At 44.5% G+C, this 26,879-nt stretch overlaps 1 protein-coding gene and 1 pseudogene across 1 annotated transcript in view; one reads left to right on the top strand and one right to left on the bottom strand.

Annotated features, from left to right (window-relative positions):
- AHCYL2 (adenosylhomocysteinase like 2) overlaps positions 1 to 26,879 on the top strand; it is a 98,018-nt gene that overhangs the window by 40,343 nt on the left and 30,796 nt on the right. The window contains exons 2-3 of the mRNA XM_028747371.2: positions 21,752 to 21,860; positions 25,672 to 25,815. Coding sequence (XP_028603204.2) covers positions 21,752 to 21,860; positions 25,672 to 25,815 — 253 coding nt within the window. The remainder of the gene's footprint in view (positions 1 to 21,751; positions 21,861 to 25,671; positions 25,816 to 26,879) is intronic.
- Positions 9,446 to 11,902, bottom strand: LOC144329020 (solute carrier family 2, facilitated glucose transporter member 5-like; annotated as a pseudogene).

The following is a 26,879-nucleotide window of genomic DNA, read 5'->3' as shown; positions in this document are numbered from 1 at the left end:
AGCCGCAAATCCAAGCCTCACAAAGTGTCTGTGATGGAGAAGTGGGACAACCATGCAGGTGCCTCAGCATTCCATATGCCAGACTGGATGGTGAGTGAACTGCTGTTCAGCTCTCTGTGCCAGCAGAACTGTCTTGATTGGAGCCATACCATGCTGGACGGGTTTGTCTTTGTCTAGAGTTCTGCCAGATCCGAGGTGTGATCTTGTTCTTGACAGGGTCTAACAGCCCGAACTACCGTATTTTTCGCTCTATAAGACGCACCAGACCACAAGACACACCTAGTCTTTGGAGGAGGAAAACAAGAAAAAAAATATTCTGAATCTCAGAAGCCAGAACAGCAAGAGGGATCGCTGCGCAGTGAAAACAGCAATCCCTCTTGCTGTTCTGGCTTTTGGGATAGCTGCACAGCCTGCATTCGCTCCATAAGACGCACATACATTTCACCTTACTTTTTAGGAGGGAAAAAGTGAGTATTGCAGAGCAAAAAATACGGTATGTTATAAATGAGCAAGTGTCACCACTATCTGTAGAATGGAGCATTTCTACCCCAAGAGTTCCTTCTCATTTTTACTTGGATAAAAGTGGAATTTCTGATTTCTTTATTTAGTCCGTTTAACAAAATTTTTACTTGATTGTAGTAAAACCTCTAAGCAGTTTACAGTAAATATTAAAATAAAAGCAGTTTGAAAACAATTGTAACAGATAATCGAAATTAACAGCAGAGTAGTTTAAAGCACATCAGCACGTTGTGTGTGATACGGACACCATAATGATTCATGTACTAGAAGTAGAAAAATGAGGCAGTCACCTCGGGCAACAAATCTTTGGGTACCATTAAAGGTGATGGAATCGGGAAATGGGTTGATCTGGCCCAAACAGTGCAATCCACCACAAATAAGCAATTTTGCATGAGCATTATTCTGTTCCCGTGTGATCCTCCTGTTCCTTTCCATGAGGCTTGCAAAGGAGAGCATCCTGGTGGATTGGGTCCAGTGGCAATTAGGATCAAAGTGCTATTTGGGTTTACCATTTGAAGAATTGCAGGTTTTTAGGTTGGCATTGGGATTTGCAAATGTTTCTACCAATTTACCTGCTTGTGTCTACCTTTTGAAGCACAGGACAGCTTTACGTGGTTGGTGTGGGTATCATAGTTGCTTTGCACGATACACAATGCCTTACTCTTGTCAGTGGGCAAGTGGCTTCCTTCAATGCTGTCATAAAGAACCATTTCTGTGAAAGCAAAAGAGTGCTCATGCCTGATAATTTTTTCCTGGGGTACTGGAATCTGATCTGATTTCTGTATAAAACTTTGCTTCCATGTTAAGCCTTTCTTGCAATTATTCCACACACACTCACTTCTTTCTCCAAAGATAGCTCCAAATGGCTATCCTATACTCCTTTTGAGTGTGGGATAAGGGTAAGAAACATAGAGCTTTATTTGATAAGGATTCCATACATAGCCTTCCTTAACCTAGTATGGAACTGGCTGGGGCTGATGGGAATTGTAGGCCAAAACATCTGGAACATACCAGCTTGAGGAAGGGTGATCTACACAGCTAAGCTCTGTCCTGGGGTGTTCAGAATTACTACCATTGATTCCTTCTTTAAATACTGCTTAGTATTCAGCTGCTATAGCAGAGTACAAACCCATCCATCATAAGAGCAGATCCTGTAAATACGCCTAGCCGTGGTGAAGAGGGAATGCGACCTAAAATCTAAGACACAGTGCATTTATTGGGCTCTGGAAGTTTACCTTTGAGTTATTGCCTGTATGAGATATGGCTGTCTTCACTGATGCATATTTGAAAGCACATTAGGAAATCAAGAAAAATTGATTATTGGTATCCAGCTATGTTGTTATACTCAGAGTAGACGCATTGAAATTGAAATCAAATCAATCAATACCAATTTAACCCAGTTTATCAAAGGCTAAAAGCTTGTTTAGTTTTGTACGGAGTGCCTTTATTGAGTATCTCTTAATCCATCTCATTTTAGCTTTTGTATACCTCTAGGAAAATACATGAGGTGTGTTAATAGTGTAGACATAAGGCTGCCTTTGCAGTTAACAGGTTTCTACAGTAGTCAGGTTTGTAGGATTTCTGAGTTTCGCTGTGGCATCGGATATTTTGGCTGGGGGGGAAAACACCCCACTGAGCATTGTTGGAGTCACTCGCCGCTCTGTCTGAATTTAGTGTTAGAGCGTAGGGCAAAGGTTGCAGTTTTGCTGAAGTCTTGGTTCATGCTAGGAATAGAGCTGTGAACTCTGCTTTTAATCTGGTATGAGCCAGTGACAATGTGTATCATGATTTAAAGGTTAAACTTTAATCCCAATCAAAGTCAACTGCAAGACCATTTATAGGAAAGAAAAATGAGAGTACTATTAGATTTACAGTATTATGTGCAGAAGGGAAGGTATGGTTAGCTAGCTATAAAAAATAGCTTTTAGAAAGTTATATCGTTCCCTTCAGTAGCATTATCTTTATGAATAACTATTAGAACAAATGAAGTAGCAACATGGCAGATCAAAATAATGAATCAAACGTATTCAAACAGCAGAGGCCATAAAACAAGAGCATCACAATGGTAGAATAAAATAAAATCAGATTACATTCTCAGACTTTTAAAAATGTAAGGTTATTTGCCTAGCACTGAAAAGTCTACCTGGCAAGAGCTTTCCAAAGATGGGGGCACCCCACCTGAGAAAGTTCCCTGCCCTGTGCCATCCAGCTAACATCAGAGGTTGGGCCATCCAGAGAATGGCTATCAACTGTCTCAGTCCGCAGGCAGGCTTGGGTTGGAGAAGATGGGCCTTGATGTATTGAGGGTATAGTCAAAGAACCAGGGCTCTGAATTGCACTCAGGTGGATCAACAGCCGTTGTAGGCTGAAAAGTCTCAGAAGCCTCAAATCTGGTATGTCGCACACTTAACATCCTCTAAATTTCCAGAAATTCTGTGATACCATCAATTCAAATACAGTCTGCCGTGGCTATGGTTATTTTTGTTTGAAACTTGGTTCCTTTTGCGTTGTTCTGCCATAGCACAGCTGAAGAGCTGCTCTAACCAAAACAGATTTGGTTAATTGGTCAAGTACTAACAAATAATGGTCGAGCATTTTTGCTGTTAACTTAATATTTCTGTTAATTACGAAAACTGATTAATGTCGTTGCTTTGTAATGGTTAGCATTTCAAAGATGGTAATGAAATATTGCAGCATTAATGGTGTTAGACAAGTTTCTATTAATGTGAAAAAATTTGTTCTCCTTGGCTTATGTTTCTGGAACACTAAGGTTGGTCTACAGTTTTTTTAAAAAAATGAAACTAAAACAGGAATAAAGTGAAGTAACAGCAGTTGTTCAAAAATAAGCCACATTTGTAAATGCAAGTGTGCTAAGGTAGGCATCAGCCTAATTCCTCAGGCATCATTACCATAATGATTTCATGGAGTATTTGCAATCAAATTAGGTCAACAGTTAATTGCTGCTCCAAGCCTAAGAGATGTGCATGCTTTTGAACGATAGTCAGACATTAAGGAATTAAGTAATGGAGTTGTTATTATGGATCAGTGCAAAGTTGGACCAATTTCAGTTACCTGACATTTTGGTTTGTGTGTTTCGTATATTTATATCCCATCTTCCTTTGATCATGGGACTCAGCCACCCAGGTACTGAGCAGACTCTGACCTGTTTAGCTTCCGCAAGGTGGCTGCATCATGTGTCCTCAGACCATACCCTGCACCTTGTTTCTCTCGCATCCACCCCCACCACTTTCTTAGTTCAGCCCATCCAATCTCCTCCAAGTGGCATTCTTGCCAGCTGCTTGGTAATCAATGTGGCCGATCAGGAGGCAGTGAGAGGTCAATATAAGCAGTGGTCTGTGCAGTGGAATAGATGCACAGATCTGCCTTGTGTGAGAGGAAACGAGGCTGAACTTAAGAACAGTGAAGAGTTAAGTTGTTTGTGTTAATCCTCCTGAGGTTTTAACTCATGTGACATTCTAGCTGCAGGCTGGAATCTTAACCACTCTGAGGATTTAGCAAAGGCCTTGGCACCGCACCTCGAGTTAAGGTATTAGAGTTTGGCACAAGCAAAAGTAGAAGTGATCTTTAGACCTTTTGGCTGAAACTTTAAGCATTGCAGGTTTGCAGTGTGATAAAAAAGACCCCTGACCATTAGGTCCAGTCGTGTCCGACTCTGGGGTTTCGGCGGTCATCTTGCTTTACTGGCTGAGGGACCCGGCGTACAGCTTCCAGGTCATGTGGCCAGCATGACTGAGCCGCTTCTGGCAAACCAGAGCAGCACATGGAAATGCTGTTTACCTTCCTGCCGCAGTGGTACCTATTTATCAACTTGCACTTTGAGGTGCTTTCGAACTGCTAGGTTGGCAGGAGCAGGGACCGAGCAACGGGAGCTCACCCTGTCGCAGGGATTCGAACCGCCGACCTTCTGATCGGCAAGTCCTAGGCTCTGTGGTTTAACCCACAGCGCCACCCGCGTCCCGTGATGTTTCCTCTAAATTTCCCTAACCCCCGTTTTCTGAAAGCCAGCTGTTCTCTGCAAGAGAGAAGGTACGTGTTTCCGCAGCAGAGCCAAGTCTGCCTCTGCAAACTGCGTCTGTGTGCCTTGGTCTCCCTCTCAGGTGTTAACCCATAACCATCCAGAGGCACACTTCTGGTTTCATTTGAGAAAGTAGGACAGCTGATAAGCATCTCGCCTGTAAGCAAGGCATTCCTTTTTTGTTGTCTGGCTTTTCTTTTCTGACTAACGAAGAGAGCTTAGAGAGTTGGCAGGTTTCCCCCCAGCCCGCTCCTTAATGCACAGCGCAGTTCTGAGAGCCAGAAGTTCTGGGCGCCTGGGCGCCACTCTCCTACTGAAGCCCACTAGCCCTTGCCCTCCAGCACTGCAAACAATACCTCGGTGGGGACAAAACGAGGGCACCCAAGATAGAGGAGATATTATAGAAGAGGAAACGGTTCTGTCTGTATAGCTAAGGTTTCTGAGAGCTTACACCCTTGTACGACTTCATTTTCCAGGACATTTGTTGTCTGGAATGAAAAGTTGCTGATTAGCATTACCTGGCCTTGGCTGTGCTCAAATAACTTGAGGTTTTCTTCTTGATTGTGAACTTACTTTGGCGGTGAGAGAGTTCCAGGAAGTGGGGAGTTCTCCTTTGAAACGGTACACATTGCAGAATCACTAAAAGCACCATTGAGGTCTGTTAATGAACAAATAAATGGCTGGACTTTGGAACAAGGTGCATAATAGATGGCAATGGAGGACTCTGGGGGAACATCCTGTCGCTGCTGAGAGGTGTGTGTGTTTCACTCTGCAAGACCTAGTTGTGTAATTAATATCTGATGCTAACTGTGCTACAACATGCGGGTTTGCTTTTTTTAAAGAAAAGTTTGCCTTGTTAGATGCCTTTTGTTCAGCCTGTATCCTTCTGAAGTGGCAGGCTGCCTGTGAACATTCGTGCCAGAGTAAACTGGTTCAGGTGCAGTCTTTCCTTCCTCAAGGCTTGCAGCATCCAGCAGTGATCTGCATGTGTGACTGAATTGTCACACATGGTGCTCTTGTACAGTGGTGCCCCGCAAGACGAATGCCTCGCAAGACGGAAAACCCGCTAGACGAAAGGGTTTTCCATTTTGGAGGTGCTTCGCAAAACGAATTTCCCTATGGGCTAGCTTCGCAAGACGAAAATGTCTTGCGAGTCTTGCCATTTCCCCCCCGCTTCCCCCCCCTTTTTCTAAGCCGCTAAGCCGCTAATAGCCTTTTAGCAGCCAAGCCGCTAAGCCTTTAATAGCCGCTAAACCGCTAATAGCGCTAATCCGCTTAGCCGCTAATGGGGTTGCTTTGCAAGACGAAAAAACCGCTAGACGAAGAGACTCGCGGAACGGATTCTTTTCGTCTTGCGAGGCACCACTATATTTCCTTAAGCAGAATTGCTTTCACTAACGTTCCCTCCCTGTGGAATGCCCTCCCATCACATGTCAAGGAGATAAAGAACCACACAACTTTCCGAAGACATCTGAAGGCAGCCCTGTTTTGGGAAGTTTTTAATGTTTGACGTTTTACTATGTTTTTATATGTGCTGTGAGCCACCCAGAGTGGCTGGGGAAACCCAGCCAGATGGGCGGGGTATAAATAATAAAATTATAACTATTAGAGGTGTTGATGCTAATTGGCCATTAGTGTGAAGTGCTATAGCACGTTTGAGGTCCATTGGAAAGGTGTGTATATTTTGATCTTTAAACAGACCCCTGTGCAGAATCTCTAAGGAACCTCCTCCAGAAGGCCATTGATATGAGGAGAATCATAGATCAGCAGGTTTTTCCAGGCAAAAATAGGGACTTTGCTTAACATTGATTTTATAATTTGTTACAGTTGTAAGCCACTTTCATTATTTCATGGTTAAAGGTAAAGGTAAAGGTACCCCTGCCCGTACGGGCCAGTCTTGACAGACTCTAGGGTTGTGCGCTCATCTCACTCAAGAGGCCGAGGGCCAGCGCTGTCCGAAGACACTTCCGGGTCACGTGGCCAGCGTGACAAGCTGCATCTGGCGAGCCAGCGCAGCACATGGAACGCCGTTTACCTTCCCGCTAGTAAGCGGTCCCTATTTATCTACTTGCACCCGGGGGTGCTTTCAAACTGCTAGGTTGGCAGGCGCTGGGACCGAACGACGGGAGCGCACCCGACCGCGGGGATTCAAACCGCCGACCTTTCGATCGGCAAGCCCTAGGCGCTGAGGCTTTTACCCACAGCGCCACCCGCATCCCTTCCTATTTCATGGTTACAGGCAACTAATTACTTTATCTAGTCGGCATTATGCAGTAGACCTTTTATATCATATCATATATATTACATAATCATGATAAAAATCATAGTGGATAAAATCAATTAAAATTACTCTTGTATAGCGTTGAATAAAAGTATATGTCTTTGGTTCCAAAATACTTGACTAATATTTGACTATGTTTGATCAGTTAGTTGACCAGCCCTTTTGTGAAAGGTCAAATGCCCAACCCTGAATGAGGATCAAATTAGAAAGAATCAAAACCTGATGTTTTTAAAAAAAGAAATTGTGGCATTGGGAGGCTGTGATGTGAGGCAGAGCTTTGTTACCTGCAGAAAATGTTCTGTTCCATAAGTACAAACAAATGAATGCCAAATTTATTTTAATAATGTAAGGAAAGCACATACTATCCTCTTCAAATTTTTACCTGTATTCTAATACAAAATTCTACATAATATAACATTTAAACCACACTAAATGTTCTTTATTTTTTCTCCTCAAATATTTCAGGTCAAATACTAATGGTGTGCTGGGCGGGGGGCATTAGCATGATGGACTTTTTTTCTCTTTGTTTACTAATCACAAATAAAATTAAGATGCTAAGATCACCCTCTAGGGCCTCATATAGCCAAAAACTATGCACAAGAGCAGGAAATATCATCTGGTTTGGGAGAAACCTCAAGTAATAGAACAGGCATCCCCAACCTTCGGCCCTCCAGATGTTTTGGACTACAATTCCCATCATCCCTGACCACTGGTCCTGTTAGCTAGGGATCATGGGAGTTGTAGGCCGAAACATCTGGAGGGCCGCAGGTTGGGGGTGCCTGTAATAGAAAATCTTCAAAAAGTATTCAGGAAGAAACACTGGTGAGGGAAGGCCATCCCATCTGAATGGGGAACACACTGATATTTTCATGCAGGCCCCGCTTCTTAAATGATGAATTACAGCTATGGTACAAACCCTCAGTGGGTGCTTTGATATTAGTGTATTGGAGTGCTTGAGTCATGGCCAGTGTGGACTTTGCCTTGGACACTGATCCTCAATCTCTTGGTTGTTCGACAAGCTGTAATCTTGCAAAAATGAACCATATTCAAGGTTTCTAGTTACAAGCAAGCCTGAATAACCGGATTACAATTGGGGGTCGGCCCCTGCAACTTTCCATTTGCTGTTTGCTTGACTAATTCCAAAAGCTGCTTCCTTCGCGTCTCTCTCTCTCTCTCTCTCTCTCTCTCTCTCTCTTTCTCTTTCTTTCGGTATACCAACCTCCCTTCATAATACAACTTGAACCTCAGTGGAGTCGCTTTGTTATGAGTAACTGAGACAAGAGGCCTAAAATAACCTCCAAATCCTGTACAACGTAGAATTCTGACATGGAAATTGAACCTTCATCAATTGTATGGCTTGAGACAGCTGCTTAAACTATTGGGGACCAGCTTCACTGCCTCACCATGGATGTTGAAGAGAATGGCCAAAAGGAGGGTAGCTTTCCATTTTGTGTGAGCCATTCTTTTCTCCTCTTTGTGAGACACCTTGTTGTTTCTTTGAGGGATCTGGAAATTTATTTTATTTAACAAAATTGATATATGGCTTGATCCTCTTGGCGTTTTACAAGAAATATTAATATGATCTGGCAGGGAACTGCCATCGGCTCGGGGGAGAGGGGAAAAGCCAGATGGATTACAGAGAGCCCCCAAAGATTGTGGGGCGCAGCTCCTCCTCAGCGGAGGAGTGTAACCACGCCTCCAGTGGAGAGGAGCTTCGGGGCTCGGAGGAGGCGAGGCGGTGCGAGGACACCTTGCCTGGGCAAAGCAGGGAGGAGAGAGGTCCTCCGTTACCCACGCCCTCCTTGCGCAGTAAGCTTCCACGCCGAGAGGGGAGGCGCAGACTGGGCGTCAAGAAACTACTTTGCTGGGGAAGGTTTAAGGACCGTCCACTCACGGTTTCTGCCAGTGAATGAGCCAGCCACGGGAGAGTGGCGCTCTGGACAGATAAAGTTTATTTTGGCATCAAAAGCAAGGCTTGACAGCCGAGCAGGGAGGCATTTGCCTGCTTGCTCTCGAGCAACCCCTTGGAACCCTAACATGATCAATAAAAAACAGTTGCAAACAATTAAAAAACATTTAAAGATAATTAAAATTAACACTTAAAAAGACTGAAACATGTCAGCATCTTTACATGTCTGGATAAGCTTGTGTAAACGAAAAGGTTTTAAGCAGGTGCCGAAAAGTATGCAGCAAAGGTGGCTGCCTGATGTCAATAGGCAGAGAGTTCCAAAGTTACACTAAAAGATCAATTTCCTACCTATACGGAATGAGCATTAATGCGGCAGCTGTAACAGGGCTAGTTCCACAGATTGAAGTGGTCAAACGGGCAGGATCTTGCAGGTAAACTGGCCCCAAGTTAGCAGGTACTCCCAGCTGAAATAATCCTTATATTCTTCCTGCAGTTTCATTTGTCAGTTTTACTATCTCCCAACCGGCTCCATATTTTCCTAATCAACTCTGTTGTCTTCCTGGTGTTTAGCATATAGCATCCATGGTATCTTTATTTATTTATTAACCAATTCCTAGACTGTTTCATAGCATAACGTGTTTAAGAGAAAATCCTGAGATATATATGTTATCTATATTTGATTTGATATACCTCACATAAGTATGTTAATGAGTTCATTATTACTTGAAGCTGAAAAGATTCATTGCTCACTTCAGTCACAATACTCCAAATGCTTTCTGTTTTGAGACATTCTTTCAAATGTGGTGCCAGTGCCCCCCATTTTCTTTGCAGAACCAGCAGTGGCCATCTTTCATTTTACTCACAGAATAAATCTAGGGTTTTCTCCCTGTATCAGCCTTTAAAAGGGAATAAGTATGAGGTTTAATAGTGTGTGTGTGTATTCAAGACTGAAATTGCCCTACATGCTTTTGAATTTACATTCTGAAGAGGGCTGTACCACATTATTCTTCAATGAAACCCTGATTTCAGCAGAGCCTTTGGAAATAATGGACCTGTTGAATTCTGCTATCCACCCCAGTTGCTACATTCCATTCTGTTAGAGCAGCAGTCCCCATCCTTCTGACCTTCTAGAGTTTTGTGCACTTTTCAAGATCTTCAGGCGGATTCTTTCCCATTTTTAAATGATTGAATTCCATCTGGATGTCCATGAGCGACCTGCCTTCTGTCTCTGGAAGGAACTGGAAGAGGAGAACCCATGAGATTGTCATGATGCCCATGAAAACAAGAAAGCAGAAGTTGCCCAGATGACTCACTAAATAAGGGAACAGCATCCCGATCAAGTACAATTCCACCCAGTGCAGTGTTGTGCCAATGACCAATGCAGCTGGTCTGGATGACTGTGTGAAGAGTTCTGCAATGACGGGGAACGTTGTTCCTGAAGACCCCACGCCATAGAGAACGATGTAGAGGAAGATGAGAGCAACATTGCAATATGGTATCCAGAAGGTTCTGTCTTGCAGGGAGAGAGCAGTTGTGAGGAGTGCCAAGGCCACTATCATGAGACCGTATCCCCACAGCATCAGTGTCCGTCTGCCCGCACGCTCAATGATGAAGCAGCACACAATGGTTGAGCAGAGCTCACAGGCCCCGATCCCTAGAGTGACGTAGGGGCTGAGTTCTTCACTAAACCCGGCTGTACGGAACACGTCAAAAGAGTAGAAGTAGATGGCACTGACTCCACTGACTGGTAGTGTACCTGCCACTATGATCAACAGGTATACAGTGGTACCTCGCAAGACGAATGCCTCGCAAGACAAAAAACTCGCTAGACGAAAGGTTTTTCCGTTTTCGATTTGCCTCGCAAGACGAATTTCCCCTATGGGCTTGCTTTGCAAGACGAAAACGTCTCGCGACTTTGTTTTCTTTGTCTAAAAACAAAGACATGTTTTGTTTATAAAGTTAATTTATTTTCCCTTCAATTTTTGAACTGCTCTTTACAGTATGTGTGACTTTAAAGAGCAGTTAATAAACTGTTGTTGTACCAAATTTGGCTTTGTTTGGACTTTTTTTGACCATAGGAACGCATTAATTGATTTTCAATGCATTCCTATGGGATTTCGTGCTTCGCAAGACGAAAAATTCGCTAGACGACAAAAATTGCTGAACGAATTAATTTCGTCTTGCGGGACATCACTGTATCTGGCATCGCATGGAGCGATCTCTGAAGAGCTCTAGCACACTCATAATTTTTGCTTCTTTTGTGGCTGCCTGCTCCTTCAACAGATCATTCACCTCTGCTCTGTGGTCCCCTTCACCCCAGAGCTGTTTCAGAGATTTGAAGCAGCCTTCCATATCTCCCTTCTGGATTATAAGATACGACGGAGATTCAGGGAAGAACGGGACTGTGATGAGCAACAGCAGCGCTAGGAATCTGCTGCTGGCCAACAGGAAAGGCCACAGGGACTCTGTTCCTAAAAGTTCGCGGAGTCCCGTCAGTTGCCCAAGAAATTTCCCCAGGTTTGCTAGAACTGCAATAGTGACATTGGTCAAGCCGCGGAGGTGCTTAGGAGAAATTTCTGCTAGGTACTGACCTTGGATACAGACGCCCAAACCTGCATTAAAACCATACAGGAGTCGTCCAAGGAGAATCATTTCGAAGGACTTTGCTATTCTGCTGGTTCCCATGATCCCTGCAGCTACTAACATGAAGAGGCTGTTGAATATCATGCAGTTCTTTTTTCCACATTTTGCAGACAGATGCCCTGAGAGGCAGGTTCCCATCAGTCCTCCAATGCTGAAGATAGACACAGAGAATGACCATAGGGGCATGAGGCTCTGGTCATCAAGGGGAGCGTTGTATCTCTCCAGCCAGGTATCGTTGATGAACTTCTTGACGAACGGTGAAGTGAAATTGATCATAGAGACTTGGAATCCGAAATGGAAGCTTCCGCCCAAGCCCAGAACCGTGGTCATCAGAAACATTTTTCGATACAAAACCAGGTTTGAGCAAAGGCTGGCCATCTTTCTGTCTTACGGATGTTAATAGTGTTCTGTTGGCACTTTCCCTTCGCGGTAGCTGCCCAGTTTCCTTTCACTGAGCCTTGTTGCTCAGGGACAGCCAAAATGAAACGTGACTTTGTCCTGTTTGCTGTACGTGAACTTTTGCTGACTTTAGTGGGTAAAGTTCACCCTAGCAAAATATGCCACCCAAAATCTCCTACTTAGCTCAGCCCATCCCTGAATATTCTGATATGGGTCCCTTGTACATCCCACTCCAGGCCATGAGAGAACTAGATGCATTTTTTCTGCACTCCCATAGTATGGCACTTTGTTATAACCATCTACTTAAAAAAAAAAAAAATGGCCACTTTTAATAACGTAATTATGTCTGTATTTCCTACGTTTCCCCCCTGACCTTACTGTTTATATATTTTCCTATCTCCCCCTTGCAAGTATATATACTCGTAACCTAGGATGGCATCCATCAGTTGAGGTAGAGTGAAGTCCACAAATGCCATTACTAAAATGATTTTTTGTTCGTATTTAAAATGCTACAAAACTGTTTCGTGTTTGCAGTTTGTTTGAATCTAATTTAGCACACCAATTTGGCACCCCCTAGAGTTAAGATGCAGGTGGCACTGTGGTCTAAACCACTGAGCCTAGGGCTTGCCGATCGGAAGGTTGGCGGTTCGAATCCCCGCGACGGGGTGAGCTCCCGTTGCTTGGTCCCAGCCCCTGCTAACCTTGCAGTTTGAAAGCACATCAAAGTGCAAGTAGATAAATAGGTACCACTCCGGCGGGAAGGTAAACGGCGTTTCCGTGTGCTGCTCTGGTTCGCCAGAAGCGGCTTAGTCATGCTGGCCACATGACCCGGAAAAACTGTCTGCGGACAAACGTCAGCTTCCTCGGCCTGTGAGATGAGTGAGATGAGCGCTGCAACCCCAGAGTCGTTTGCGACTGGACTTAACTGTCAGGGGTCCTTTACCTTTTGGAGTTAATTGACTTTAGAGTCATTGACTTGAGCTGAAGGCAACTGGGAAACCGAACATGGTTCCTGCAAGGTTTGCTCCCTCAGGAGACAGGTGGCTCTTTGCCTTCCCAGGATGCACCTGAGATAATACCATGAAGTGAATCCAGGATACACATGGATTCATTGTTGCTTTTCTGAACAGTTGAAATAGTTAGCTTTCTTATTCTTCTGTGTCTTCATTGGGGCCCCATGTGTCAGAATAAGTTGTGGGGGTTTTTTGGTGCCTCCTGCAGACCACCAATCACCCATCTCTGTTAAGTGGTACTTTGTGTGCAAAATTCTTAGTTCATGGTCTTGCTGTATTTAACCTTGGACCTATCTAGTCCACTGGGTAGCAGATCTAGTTTTAGAGATGGAGAATGGAGGCTGAGGGACAGAACTGACTGAAAGATGATTTGAACCTGACTCCTCCATCTCTCACTCTTTTCCTAAGCAGCTGTGTGCCAGAGATTCTTCCCTGTGCATGATAGCTGGGAGTAGAAGATCAGGCTTCCCACATGCAGGATATTTTTTTAAAAAAATATGGTTGGGTCTTATTTGCAGATCACAACTTGATGGACTTTCTCTGGCGAATTTCTCAAGCTGCTCCCAGCTTAGTTATTTTACGCTGCAAAATTGGCAGAGTCACTAGTTAGCAGCCTCAAGAAGAAAAGTCTGCACCACTTTTTCTTTTTTTGGAATAAGAGTTTTGTGGGGGTTTTTGCGCTCTTTGCCTTGCACAGGTTATGAGATTGAGTGTGTTCATGGTGGTATGGCTGTAGGCTGTGGCGCATGCAGAGTTCTGCACCTGCGCCAGAAGTATTCTGAGTACACCATCGTGCAGACTTCCCCAACCTGGTGTCATTCACATGTTTCATTGTGCAGGCTGGGGCTGTAGTGAGGAAGGACAGTAGCATAATGATAGAGCACCTGTTTTGCAAGCAGAACGTCCCAGGTTCAGTCCCCAGCATCTCACAATATGACTGGGAAAGACTGCATGAGAGCTGCTGCCAGTCTGTGTGGACTATACTGAGCTAGATGGACCAAGGGACAGACTGATAATAAGGTAGCTTTCGATGTTCCTATGACACCACCGGGTTCAGTCCCTGGACTGAAGCCCACATCCAGGCTGATGCGGTCTTTTCTTGGAAAGTACTTTTTTCGGCTTCGGCTGGGGAGGGCGGGATATAAATAAAATTTATTATTATTATTATTATTATTTTGTAATAGTTGTTTTTTTAATTATTATTAAAGATTTTCTTGTTTTACAGAAGTATGTGTAATGTCTCTCATATTTTTTCCATGTAACATTTTTACAGATTAGTTTCATTTGTTGAGACATTAGTGGGGGGGGGGGGAGATGGATGGGGTCGGGGTCGGGTGGCAATGTTTCTATTTTGCTAAATGTATGGGTTTGGTGTCAGCGTTGCTCGTGCCGGTTCTCTGCTGTTCACTTGTGTTCCTTTGGTGGTGAGATAGATTGGGGTTGGCCTATGGTGTGGTTGGTTGTTTGTGATTGGCTGTGGTGATCTTTGTTTTCGTGTGTGAGTGGGGTGGGTGAGTGTTTTGGATCAGGTTAGCCATATTGATTTGTATGCTGTTGGTGGATTATTGTCATTGTCTTGTTGGGCTGTGTATGTGATAAAGGGGAGCCATACCGGGGTGAAGACGTCTTCTTCTATTTGTCCCTGTGTCAGTTTCAGTTTATTGGCTAATTTTTCTAGTAGGGCTGTTTCCCATACTATTTGGTACCACTGGTCCATGCTTACTCCTGACAGGTCTCTCCAGTGTCTGGTTATGGTGTTTCTGGCTGCTGAAAGGAGGTGGGTTATGAGTTCTTTGTGGTGTAAATGGGCATTGCTGTCTTGGAAGATGTTTAGTAGGGCCAATTCTGGGGTGGTGTCTAATACTTGCTTAGTTATTTTACATATTTTTCGTATGGCTGTTGTCCAGAATAGTTGGATTTTGGGGCACTCTTGGTCTTCCTCTTCCCCTTCTCTTTTCAAGGAGGTGTCAGAACTGGGAAGAAAAACAGCCATGTGCTTATTTTAGTCTCCTGTGGCTTCCTTGCATTACGCTAGTGCGTCTCTGAAGGACACAATTTTCTTGCAACTGCAATAAGGGCAAGTGACCTTTTCGACCGTTGCAAAAAAGCCCAACAACCCTCAACCAACACTTTGGCCGATAAATGCCTTCATTGTTTTAGTTGCTCATTAGTTAACTTGGTTCTAATGTGTCTCTGTTTAAACTTAATCTGAGGCTGAGGAAAGGGAGGTTGTGGAAACAGGGGTGGGTGGAGAGAGCCTCAAATTTAAAGGTACCTAATTAGCAAGTTCATTATAGCAGGCAAGGAAATATTCTGGTTACATAAATGAGCCATTGTTACGCGCGCACAAGCCAGGCCATGTTAGAAACCGCAGCTTAATGGTTCTGATGTGAGGGGAAGGCGATAAAACAACAATTGAAGGAGAAGGGGAAATGGGGTGAGGGAGGGAGAGAGAGAAGACCAGCAAAGCTTTGTTCCGCCAGGCACAAGCAGCAGAAATTCATTAAAGCTGCGGGCTCGTTCCCTGCCAAATGGAGCCCTGGAAGAGAGAGTTGAGGCCACCAGGCAAGAGGAAGGAGCCCTCTTTACCTCTCACAACCTCCCTCCCGCCTCTACCCTATCTTCCCTCCCCGAGCAAGAGAGTTGAAACCAGAGCGGACAGGGTCACTGGTGCAGGGAAAGGAGGTATAAAGGGGATGGCCAGCTGCCTCTCTCTCGGGAGGACTGCGCAGGGCTGGCGAGAAAGCTCCAGGTAGCAACGCCATGCCGAAGCACAAGAAGTACAGTGTCAACGGCGACTCGGGGATGAAAGCCCAGGTGAGGGGAAGCCTTTCCGTTTCTTCCTGGAGCGGAGGCTGCAATTCTGCCTGCCTTCCGCATTTCTTTGGGAGGCAGCTAGCGCTCCAGCCCTGGTCTTCAGCTCTCTTTTCATCAAGGTCAGAAGCATAAAGCTGAGAATAGCGGTGGTGGTTAGAACTACCCTCCTGCATCCCCACAGCATGCCGCGAGGGGAAAGGTGGACCAGACCCCTTGGTTGGAACAGTAGCCTCTCAGAGCAAGGCGCATTTCTAAGCACCGCACATTGGCGGAAAGCTGATAGCATAGTGTAGGGCCTGCTGGTCGCGGAGGAGGAAGAGGAGGGTCTTCCCTGGAATATGGAAGTCATTGTCACCCCCTGGTAAATTTGGCATCTAGCTCCAAATGTTCACGGCTGTCCGATTTGCAGAGTTGTATAAGCAGAGCTTACCTGATCGCAGCGGGTCAGGCTCGTGAGTGGCACTTTGTGTGCCTGTTTAAGAATTTGCCCTGCAGAAAATTAACTGCCTGCGAAATAGGTTTGCGTCTTTCAAGGGATGAAACTAGCCCCCTTTGGCCAACAGGTGTCTCTACTCCAACTGGTGTTGGATGGCTGGAGGAGATCTGGTCACTGAAACTGAGGCCACTCATTTATATTACCATGAGGGAGTGCTGTTTCTTCTTGAGGTCAGGTTCTCTTTCGGGGGGGGGGTCAGGGGGGGTAAAGTTTCCATGAGCCGAATGACGCTGCTAAAATGCAACTGAAACTTGCATTGTAATTAGAAATTGCTGCATTTTTCAAAATACCGTCACAAATAAAGCCTGCCAGATTAAAAAGGAAAGCTTCGTATTTTAAAGGTCTAGTTCTGTCTTAGACCAATTAGAACAGAACTTGTTCTATCCAACTTAGAATTGTATACACCAGGCATGGCCAAACTTGGCCCTCCGGCTGTTTTAGGACTACAGTTCCCATCATCCCTGACCACCGGTCCTGTTAGCTACGGATGATGGGAGTTGTAGTCCCAAAACAGCTGGAGGGCCAAGTTTGGCCATGCCTGGTATACACTGACTGTCTGCAGAGGTCAACAGCTGGAGGCAGCAGTACTTCCAAAAACCAGTTGCAGGAGGGCAGAGGGCTCTTGTGCCCATGTTCTGTTCGATGGTTTCCTGCAGGCACCTGGTTGGCCACTGTAAGAACAGGATTCTGGACTCGATTGGACCCCTTTGGCCGGATCTAGCAGGCTTTTCTTGTTCCCACAGGATTAGTGGTTCTCGAAGGGTGTGGCAGGAGAGGATGGCAAAAGTGGAGGGAAGATTCAAGGACAACCAAAGAAACATTTAAACATTTCAGTGTAGTTTAGTATAGTATCAAAATAATTTTTTTTTATTTGCAGAGCATGAGAGCAAGAGACACACCAAGTGATACTGAGTTTGTATACACACATAAGGTACATATGTAAGAGGTGTGTTTATAGTTATATCTTGGGAATGATTTGTGTTCTTATGTAGTTGCATTGTTTTATACTTTCTGGGTTGCCGACGATCATATTGTGAAGTAGTTGTTTTCTATGTTATAAATCAGGCATAGGCAAACTCGGCCCTCCAGATGTTTTGGGACTGCAACGCCCATCACCCCTATCTAACAGGACCAGTGGTCAGGGATGATGGGACCTTTAAATTATGATGCACCTTGTTTTGCCCACATATCCTGCTTCTCTTTTTAAAAGGAGGGAAATAATACAGGCATCCTAAAATGACGAAGTAAATTATATGGCAGCCTTAAAATAAAAATGCAATCAGATTAAAAATCCAGTAGCAGGAGTATCATCAAATGATGATTAACTCAAAGGCTGTTGTGGTTGCCTGACTGGTCCCCGTCCCCCCCTCACATCCCCCTTCTCTTCATCTAACCTTGCTAACACTCTTTTTTGAGCGGGTGAATGCAGAGTGGAGGGGTTTGTGTGGCTGTGCGCACTGGGAGGTGGTTTTATTTGGTGCTGCTTACAGCCACCTGCCAGATTGCGCACTTATAGTGGTAAATGACTGGGTTGTAGCCACTGCTAGTCCTACTCGTAGTAGATCTATTGAAATTAATGGACCTAACTTAGCCTTGGGCATTAATCTTGATGGCAAAGCCATTTGGAGTCTCAGCCATAAGATGTTCTTCAGATGACCATTGAATCTTTGGGGCCACGTATTTTCCCTTCCCCACAGAGATTCTGCATTCAGAATACTGAATGCCACTGGAAGTGCAGACGTAGCTACAACTGTTCCCGCATCTGGACAGCTTGACCGTAGTTTCCACACATTGGTAACCTCGAGGCTGGATTACTGCAATGCGCTCTATGTGACGCTACCCTTGAGGGCAGTTCAGAGGCTATGGCCAGTGCAGTAGATCTGGGCTGCTTTTGGGAGCAAGCGAGTTCCAACATGCAACATGTTGTTTGTGGGATTTCCACTGGCTGCCAATCAGCTGTTGGTCCAAGTCCAAAGTTTTTATACTAAGACATAAGGTCTTAAACAGTTTGGGATCAGGCTGTTAGAGAGACTGCCTCATCCCTTATATACCCAGTACGTCACTGCATTCTGCAGAAGAGGGTCCAGAGATCTCGGAAACAGCATCCTTGTTGAGATATGGCATGGCAGGTGCCCAAGTCTCTGCTTGTTCTTCTAATTGCCAGTCAAAGGGCATGGGGAAAGTGGCATCTGGGGGGACAGAATTTTGTTTACCCTCCGGATGTAAGGGAGGCACCAGTGCAATGGTGGTGTTAAAATGGGCAGCCAGCTATGTTGAAAAGCCAGAAAGGGCACAGGAATGTGTTGGACCCTTTTGTGCACATGCTGCCAAGGAATCATTTTCAGTGGCTTTCAACAACTGTTGAAGACTTGTTTTCTGTTGATGGTGGATTAATGCTGTGATTTCTCAAGAATGGGGCTTTTGCACAAGGAGCACATACTGTAAATGTCTTTAGCGAAAGAGGGATTTAAGGGAAATGAGATGCTATATAGTGTGAATAAAATTCTACTTTTCACCCACCTGAAATGTCTTGTTTTGTAAATAAAAATACTTCTTTATATTGAACTGCCATTCATTATTAGTGGCCCTAATCAAAGGAATTAGTGGCTCTAAAAGAAAGGTGATGTTGGCATTTACGGTATTTTTTTCAGCAGTAGTTAGGATTGTTAAGGATTGTTAGAGGCCTGACCCCTTGTGGTCAAGGGAATAAGTCTGATATTAAACTGTTCCTTCTAGAACTCTTGCTGGGTTGATTCCATTGACTCAGGCTTCCTCAACCTCAGCCCTCCAGATGTTTTGAGACTACAATTCCCATTATCCCTGACCACTGGTCCTGCTAGCTAGGGATCATGGGAGTTGTAGGCCAAAAACATCTGGAGGGCTGAGGTTGAAGAAGCCTGCATTGACTGATACGTGAATTTCAAGAGACATACTTCTATTTTCAGAAAAAGTAGACAATGGGAACTTTGCAAGGTTACTGCAAGAAAAGCCTTTAGCTGCCGGAATAGATCCATTATTGTGACTTCAACAGGGAGGAGGATTTCATTTGGTCAAAAGGGCGCAGGAGTGAGCAGAGTGGTCTAAATGCTTGCTTTTGTGTGTCTTTTGCCACTCTTTTACTCATTTGATAGAAATCTGCTTGATTTCTAAAAACTGAATTTACTTAGCCCATCCTGCGCTATTCCCCCCTTCAGTCTCAAACAGCCTATTTGATTGTAACAGGTGGCATTCAATTTCCTGTCGAGGAATCCCGTTTCACGTGGGTGTCAAATGTGCGCCCTCCGTTGCCTGTGTTGAATGAGGGCCTTACTTTACTTACCCCCTCCTTATGGGGTCTTCGCTGCGAGATCATATCCATCCGGTACTATACCAGCTGCACTGGCTCCCGGTGGAGTACAGGATCAGGTTTAAGGTGCTGGTTTTAACCTTTAAAGCCCTATACGGCCTAGGACCCTCGTACCTACGGGGCCGCCTCTCCTGGTATGTCCCACAGAGAAATTTACAGTCTTAATTTTATAATGAATGTTTTTAGAATGTTGGACTATTTTGATTGTTGTTAGCCGCCCTGAGCCCAGCTTCGGCTGGGGAGGGCGGGATATAAATAAAATTTATTATTATTATTATTATTATTATTATTATTATTATTATTATTCCTACATTTGCATGAGATTTGCCCTGCCTTCTGTGATTACACTAGTTTTTTCCGTCCTTGTGTGTCATTGGCACAACCATTTTGTGGATTATATACAGAAGGGTTTAAAAAGACACTTAATGGGTCCTTAGTTCAGTTGTTGGTTCTTGGGCGTGCCGACAACTTTCTTCGGACACCGATGGTAATGTAGCGCATGCCTCCTTGCGCCTGCTCAGAGCCTGAGTAATGTATGACTGTCCCCGTTCTCTCCTGTTGTTCGAACCCCCAGAGGTCCCCGGAACAGATCCCAATTCATAACAAATTAAAAACGTAACGAAACAACATTAAAAGGGCAGGAATGTGTTTTAAAACCAGAGCCAAGCAAGATTTAAAACAGTGGTAAAAACATAATTAAAAAAGCTTGTGCCACCAAAACAATCCTGGAAAAGGCATTCCAAATTTGGGGTGCCACCACCTCGGTTCTGAATAATAATAATAATAATAATAATAAATTTTATTTATATCCCGCCCTCCCCAGCCGAAGCCGGGCTCAGGGCGGCTAACAACACCAAATAGTGCGACATTATAAAAACATTATAAAAATTAATTAAAATCAAGATTGATGGCAGCCATAAAGTTTTGTAAAGGTTGCCAAAGGAGGGAGTCAGGCTGCGCCCTAACCAAATGCCTGGCGGAACAACTCTGTCTTGCAGGCCCTACGGAAAGATGTCAAGTCCTGCAGGGCCCTAGTCTCTTGTGACAGAGCATTCCACCAGGTTGGAGCCGCAGCCGAAAAGGCCCTGGCTCTAGTTGAGGCCAGCCTAACCTCTCTGTGGCCTGGGACCTTCAAGGTGTTTTTGTTTGAAGACCGTAAGTTCCTCTGTGGGGCATACCAGGAGAGGCGGTCCCGTAGGTACGAGGGCCCTAGGCCGTATAGGGCTTTGAAGGTTAAAACCAGCCAAAGGAGGTCTTGTCTGGCACCATCTTTATAGGCAGTGAAAGAAAGGACTTTTTATCTGGGGCGTATATTTTGCTATATTGCATGCTTTCTGCCATTTTCAGTTCTCCCTCCTTTTAAACAACTTTATTTCTACATTGGACCCATGGTTCATGTTTTCAAAACTGACGTCCAGCCTTGTCACCACTGGGTCATGCCATGTTTTGTTCCGTGATAATATTGGAGGTTCCCCCCCAAATAATTTTCAGGTGTTGGTGTGGCAGCAGTCTACTGGAAAGTGTGTGTGTTTGAGCTTCTGACTCTTCGGAAATCATTTGTGGTTTGGAAGCTTAGGTTTAACCGAAACAGCCTTGGTTTCTGAAAATACTTGATTTTGGTGTCTTTGCTGTCTTCATAGTGAGTATCTATAGCACAAAACTGTTTTGAGTCCCCACTGTGTAGCTTCTTACCACCTGGCACGGAGAGAGGGGTTTACCGTATTTTTTTGCTCTATAAGACTCACTTTTTCCCTCCTAAAAAGTAAGGGGAAATGTGTGTGCGTCTTATAGAGCGAATGCAGGCTGCGCAGCTATCCTAGAAGCCAGAACAGCAAGAGGGATTGCTGCTTTCACTGCGCAGCGATCCCTCTTGCTGTTCTGGCTTCTGAGATTCAGAATATATTTTTTTTCTTGTTTTCCTCCTCCAAAAACTAGGTGTGTCTTGTGGTCTGGTGCGTCTTATAGAGCGAAAAATATGGTAATTTAGAGTGCCAGGAACTCTTTGAACAGAACAGTAGTTTCTGTCCACTGTGAGTGGACTCTGCACCTCCAAGGCCCCTCATCTCCAGCCACTTGTCTCCTGGCAGTTGTGATTGGAAGGGAAGTAACAGGTTAAAACGCTGTGTGTTGCCTGGGGCTGAAGCACCCACACCAACAAGTCCACTAAAGAAGGTTAATGCTGAAGAAATTGCAACCCAGTCTAACTACTGATACAGGCAACTATTCCTTAACTTCAGCAGAACAATTGCATTTGTTGGCCTTTTAAATTTACCTTACCTTCTCTCTTGACAGATCCAGTTTGCGGACCAAAAGCAAGAATTCAACAAGCGCCCCACAAAGATTGGCCGCCGTTCCCTGTCCCGATCCATCTCTCAGTCATCAACGGATAGCTACAGCTCTGGTATGTACTGTTCCTCCTAAGCTCTTCTTAGAGGCAGTTTCAGATTTTGAGTGGGCATCTGCATGTCTCTGTTCCCTCCGCTTCAGCACAACAGCTCCTATGTAGCCAAAGCCAAATGTTCTAACATCCTCAAAAACAGAAGATGAAGACAGGGATTAATACAAGACTTGCGTCCTGACTTTGTTCTGGTCAGTGTAGGCTTTCGGAATGAATCACTGTCAGCCTTCTCTTCCATTTTTACTTGGTTTTCATTTGTTATGAATTGTTTAGCTGTTCCAGGAAAGACACCACATTCACAACTCGTGCTTAAGAACGAGTAATATTCAGAAAAGTATAAGCAACTCATTTATTAACTATTTCAAAACAAATCAAGTTTACAGTGAAGTTTCTCCAGCAAACTAATCAAAGCAACTCAAACCAATAAATTCCAGATTAGCCAGCCCACTAACATGTTCACATTTCGCATATACACCTGCTATTTCAGAGACACTGTGACCCGTATGGGGCAGGTCACACACCAGTTTCCTGGATACAGGAACCACCCTCCTACTGAGACTGCCACCTTGCTAGGATTCAGGCAGTATTTATTTATTTAACAAAATGTGCATACCACCTGATTGTAATAAAACCTCTAAATGGTTTACATGAAATACTCAGCCAACCATTTAAGGATACAGTGTTGCCCCGCAAGACGAATGCCTCGCAAGACGGAAAACCCACTAGACGAAAGGGTTTTCCGTTTCTGAATTGCTTCGCAAGACGATTTTCCCTATGGGCTTGCTTCGCAAGATGAAACGCCTTGCTAGTCTTGCGATTCCCCCCCCCCGGCTGTTTTTCCCCTTTTTCTAAGCCGCTATGCCGCTAATAGCCTTTTAGCAGCTTAGCCGCTAATCCTTTAATAGCCGCTAAGCCGCTAAGCCGCTAATAGCGCTAATCCGCTTAGCCGCTAATAGGGTTGCTTCGCAAGACGAAAAAACCGCTAGACGAAGAGAATCGCGGAACGGATTCTTTTCGTCTTGCGAGGCACCACTGTAAATAAAATTAACAGTAGAAAAGAAAAACATGTCAACAGCTTTGTGTATTTTGGGACTAGTGGTTAGGGATGATGGGAGTTGTAGTCCAACAACAGCTGGGGACCCAAATTTGAGAAACGCTGCTGTATAAGCTTGTCTAAACAAAAATGCTTTAAGTGGATGCCAGAAAACGTACAGTGAATGCATCTGCCGGCCTAATGTCAACAGCAGAGTGTTCTAATGTGTAGGTGCTAGCATAGAAAAGTTCAGTTTTTTACAACTGCAAAATGAAAATTACAAGTAAGTTTCAGACATCCATCAAGTGGGCACATGTGGGGTAAGGTGACCCTGCAGATCAACTGATCCAAAGCAGTTAAGGGCTTTGCCTTCCAGTAGCAACGCCTTGAATTTGACCCAGTAACAAATTGGCAACCCTCTTAGTTCTCTGAGCAGAGGGTGTGTTGTGCTGACACTAACTGCAATTTCTGGGGTCAAGGGACCCCACATTGAGTGCATTGTAATAATCAAGACTTGTACTGGTCCGACTGCACTGGCTACCGATTAGTTTCCGGGCCCAATTCAAAGTGTTAGTTTTGACCCATAAAGCCTTAAATGGCTCAGGACCAGAATACCTCAAGGACTGGCTCTTTCCACATGAACCTACCCAGACCCTGAGATCATCTTCTGAGGCCCTCCTTTGTGTGCCTCCTTCTCGAGAGCTCCGGATGGTGGCAACATGAGAACGGGCCTTCTCTGCAGTGGCTCCCCGTCTGTGGAATGCCCAGCAAAGCTTGCCTGGCGCCTTCATTATATACCTTTAAGCACCAGGCAGAAACGTTTCTTTTTAACCAGGCCTTTGGTTGACCTGATCAACATCCCATACCTTTTTAAAATGTGGCTCTTTTTGGGGGAGGGAGGTATTATTGGGTTATTGCTTTTATTTTTATTTTATATATTGTGATCTTTTTATGTGAACCGCCCTGAGACCTCCACGTATAGGGCAGTATATAAATACAATTAATAATAATAATAATGATAATACCAAGCACAGCTAATAAAATGTGTTTCTAGCCACTGAGGCTAACTGGGCTTCCAGGCTTCATGCCGGTTCCTTCAGGCGGAGAGCAATCACATCCATGGCAGGCAATCAATCAATTTCTTGTGGTTCTGAGTCGTTTAAGGCTTATAGCACTTTGAATTGGGCCTGGAAGCTAATTGGCAGTCAGTGTGGTAAGGGCACCATCTTAGAAAGCTTTGCAGAGGATTCGGCAAATGCATGGAACGAGGATAGGTCTGCCCGTGCAGATTAATCATGTTGGTGAGATGTAGCCTCTGTGTTGAGAGGGAACTCCAGTTGCCGTCACGACCTGATTGTGAGTGTCCCTAGTTGTTGCAGCAAACAGGATGCTCATCTAGACACACCTTTGGTCTGATCCAGCAAGTCTGCTGTAACTTTCATTAGTTTTTAAGGATGCATATATGTCCATTAGCATCTGCACCATTTGGTCTCATTGCAGATTTGAGACTATATGTGTGCCAGGAGTTGCTTTGCAGGGTTCAAATGAGAAAACTACTAGGGTGGGACTATCTTGAAACTAGGGAACTAGAGAGAGAGGCAGGGTGATATCTCCAGACATTGCAGATATCTGCTGACAGGGTGATGTCTGCCTTGAGAGCTTTTTCCAAAGCCGCCTTGACTACTTTGCCTTTATTCCATTGATTTGCAACTGTGATACAGCAGTAGTGCAGGGAACCAATGAGAGCCAATATGATTCCATCCTGCCTTTGGAACCTGAGGTCACAATGACCATTTATGACTCATCTCCAGCTCGACTTTGCCTTAGCTACAAAGAGATCCAGGAGGCTGAGTCTCAGATATGACCCTGTACATTCACATACATGCCCATGTATGACCCTTTTCTGCTGAGAGGAGAGGTTACGTGCTGCTACGATGGATGTCCCAAGGGTCTTCTCATGTGACTCTTACAATGATGAAATACCTGAGGTGTCCAAGTTGCCAACATTTTCAATACCAAGGAGGCCAAGTCGGTGTCGGTCCAAGCAGAAGCCGTTGGAGCATTGTGAGTGAGAAAGTGGGCATCAGAGCACACGAGGGCTGTGAAAGGAAACATGCAGAGATTTTGCAGTGAGGCTCTTAGGCATGGATAACCTCGGATACACAGGTCTTAATCATTGACCTGCAGAACTGGTGGTCAAATCCTTGTAATGGAAGGATCCCGATGCATCTTGAATCCTTTCTACGATCTGGCTTAAATGTTTTCATACAGTGCTGTAGGATCCAAAATTGTCACCAAAGGAAAAGAAGCACATGTAGTCACTTACTTGAGGTCTGAGACAAATGCATGTTCAGCTTTGATTGTGATCTTGTGAACGTTGCTCTTCTCTGAGAGTCTCCACCCCCATCGTTCAGCCCGGAGGCTGAGGTCCAGCTCCGAGGGCCTTCTGGTGGTTCCCTCACTGCAAGAAGTGAGGTTACAGGGAAGCAGGCAGAGGGCCTTCTCGGTAGTGGTGCCCTCCCTGTGGAACGCCCTCCCGTCAGATGTCAAGGAAATAAACAGCTATCCAACTTTGAGAAGTCATCTGAAGGGAGCCCTGTTTAGGGAAGTTTTTAATGTTTGAAGTTTTATTTTGTTTTTAATGTTCTGTTGAAAGCCACCCAGAGTGGCTGGGGCAACCCAGCCAGATGGGCGGGGTAAATAATAATAATAATAATAATAATAATAATAATAATAATAATAATAATAATAATAATAATAAATGTTCGCATCTTCTTCCAGCTGCCTCCTACACAGACAGCTCTGACGATGAGACCTCCCCCCGGGACAAGCAGCAGAAGAACACCAAAGGCAGCAGTGACTTCTGCGTGAAAAATATCAAACAGGCTGAATTTGGGCGCCGGGAAATAGAAATTGCCGAGCAAGGTAAGAGAGATATGCCGTTCTGGGTAACTTCATTAGATCAAGAGATCTTGGTCTTGCTGCCATTTGGGTAGACACCTTTTCTGGCACAACTATGTGTCAGTAAGATCTGACTCTTCGAATCTGTCCTGGGGAGCCCGTGGTGCACCGCTAATGAAATGTAAGGCATACAGTTCAGTTCAGCTCTCCCCAGAATCCCCACCCGCCCCCAAATTGCTCCTGTTCCATATAGATCATTGAATATAGATGAAATCAGAAGAATGACAAATTGCTATTGTTGTCTCAAAAAACAGCACAGGCATTTGACTTCAATATCATTTTAATAATAATAATAATAATAATAATAATAATAATAATAATAATAATAATAATAATAATAATAATTTATTATTTATACCCCGCCCATCTGGCTGGGTTTCCCCAGCCACTCTGGGCGGCTTCCAACTGAATATTAAAAACAGTACAGCATTAATGGAACTTTGTAAATTAGAATTAGGTGTTACAAAGCAAATATAGTCCTAACATCGGGGAGGACCAATGAACTGGAAGGCTTAGCCATTCCCAGCAAATGCCCCTGCCTTCTTCAGCCTCTTTTATTCCAGCCAGATCCAGAGACTGTAAATAATCCACCGGGTTAGGAGGAATGAAGGAGGCGTTAGCAAGGGAGAAAGGGCATGGGGAGGATACATACACAGTGGGCGTTGTGTTGTATTAGCAAATGAATGTCATGAAATTTGGCAGTGCAATGTGTTGTTTGCCCTTAAATCTTGACTCGATAAGTAAGGCTGTTTCAAATGCTCTTGATCATTTGGAATTCATAGCTCTTGCTTGCATGGGCAAGTGGTACCCTCAGGCCACTAAGCAAATCTCATAGTATCACTTCTGGTCACTGCAGATGTGGAAGGCCTCTTATCTGAACACTCTGTCATCCAACCTAATAACCAATACCATTTACAGATAGGTAGCCGTGTTGGTCTGCCATAGTCAAAACAAAAAAAATTCCTTCCAGTAGCACCTTAAAGACCAACTAAGTTAGTTCTTAGAACTAACTTAGTTGGTCTTTAAGG

This window comes from Podarcis muralis, chromosome 10 (genome assembly GCF_964188315.1).
Source record: "Podarcis muralis chromosome 10, rPodMur119.hap1.1, whole genome shotgun sequence".
Lineage (NCBI taxonomy): Eukaryota > Metazoa > Chordata > Lepidosauria > Squamata > Lacertidae > Podarcis > Podarcis muralis.
Note: the sequence above shows the minus strand (reverse complement) of the source record. Positions and strands in the feature narration are given on the sequence as shown.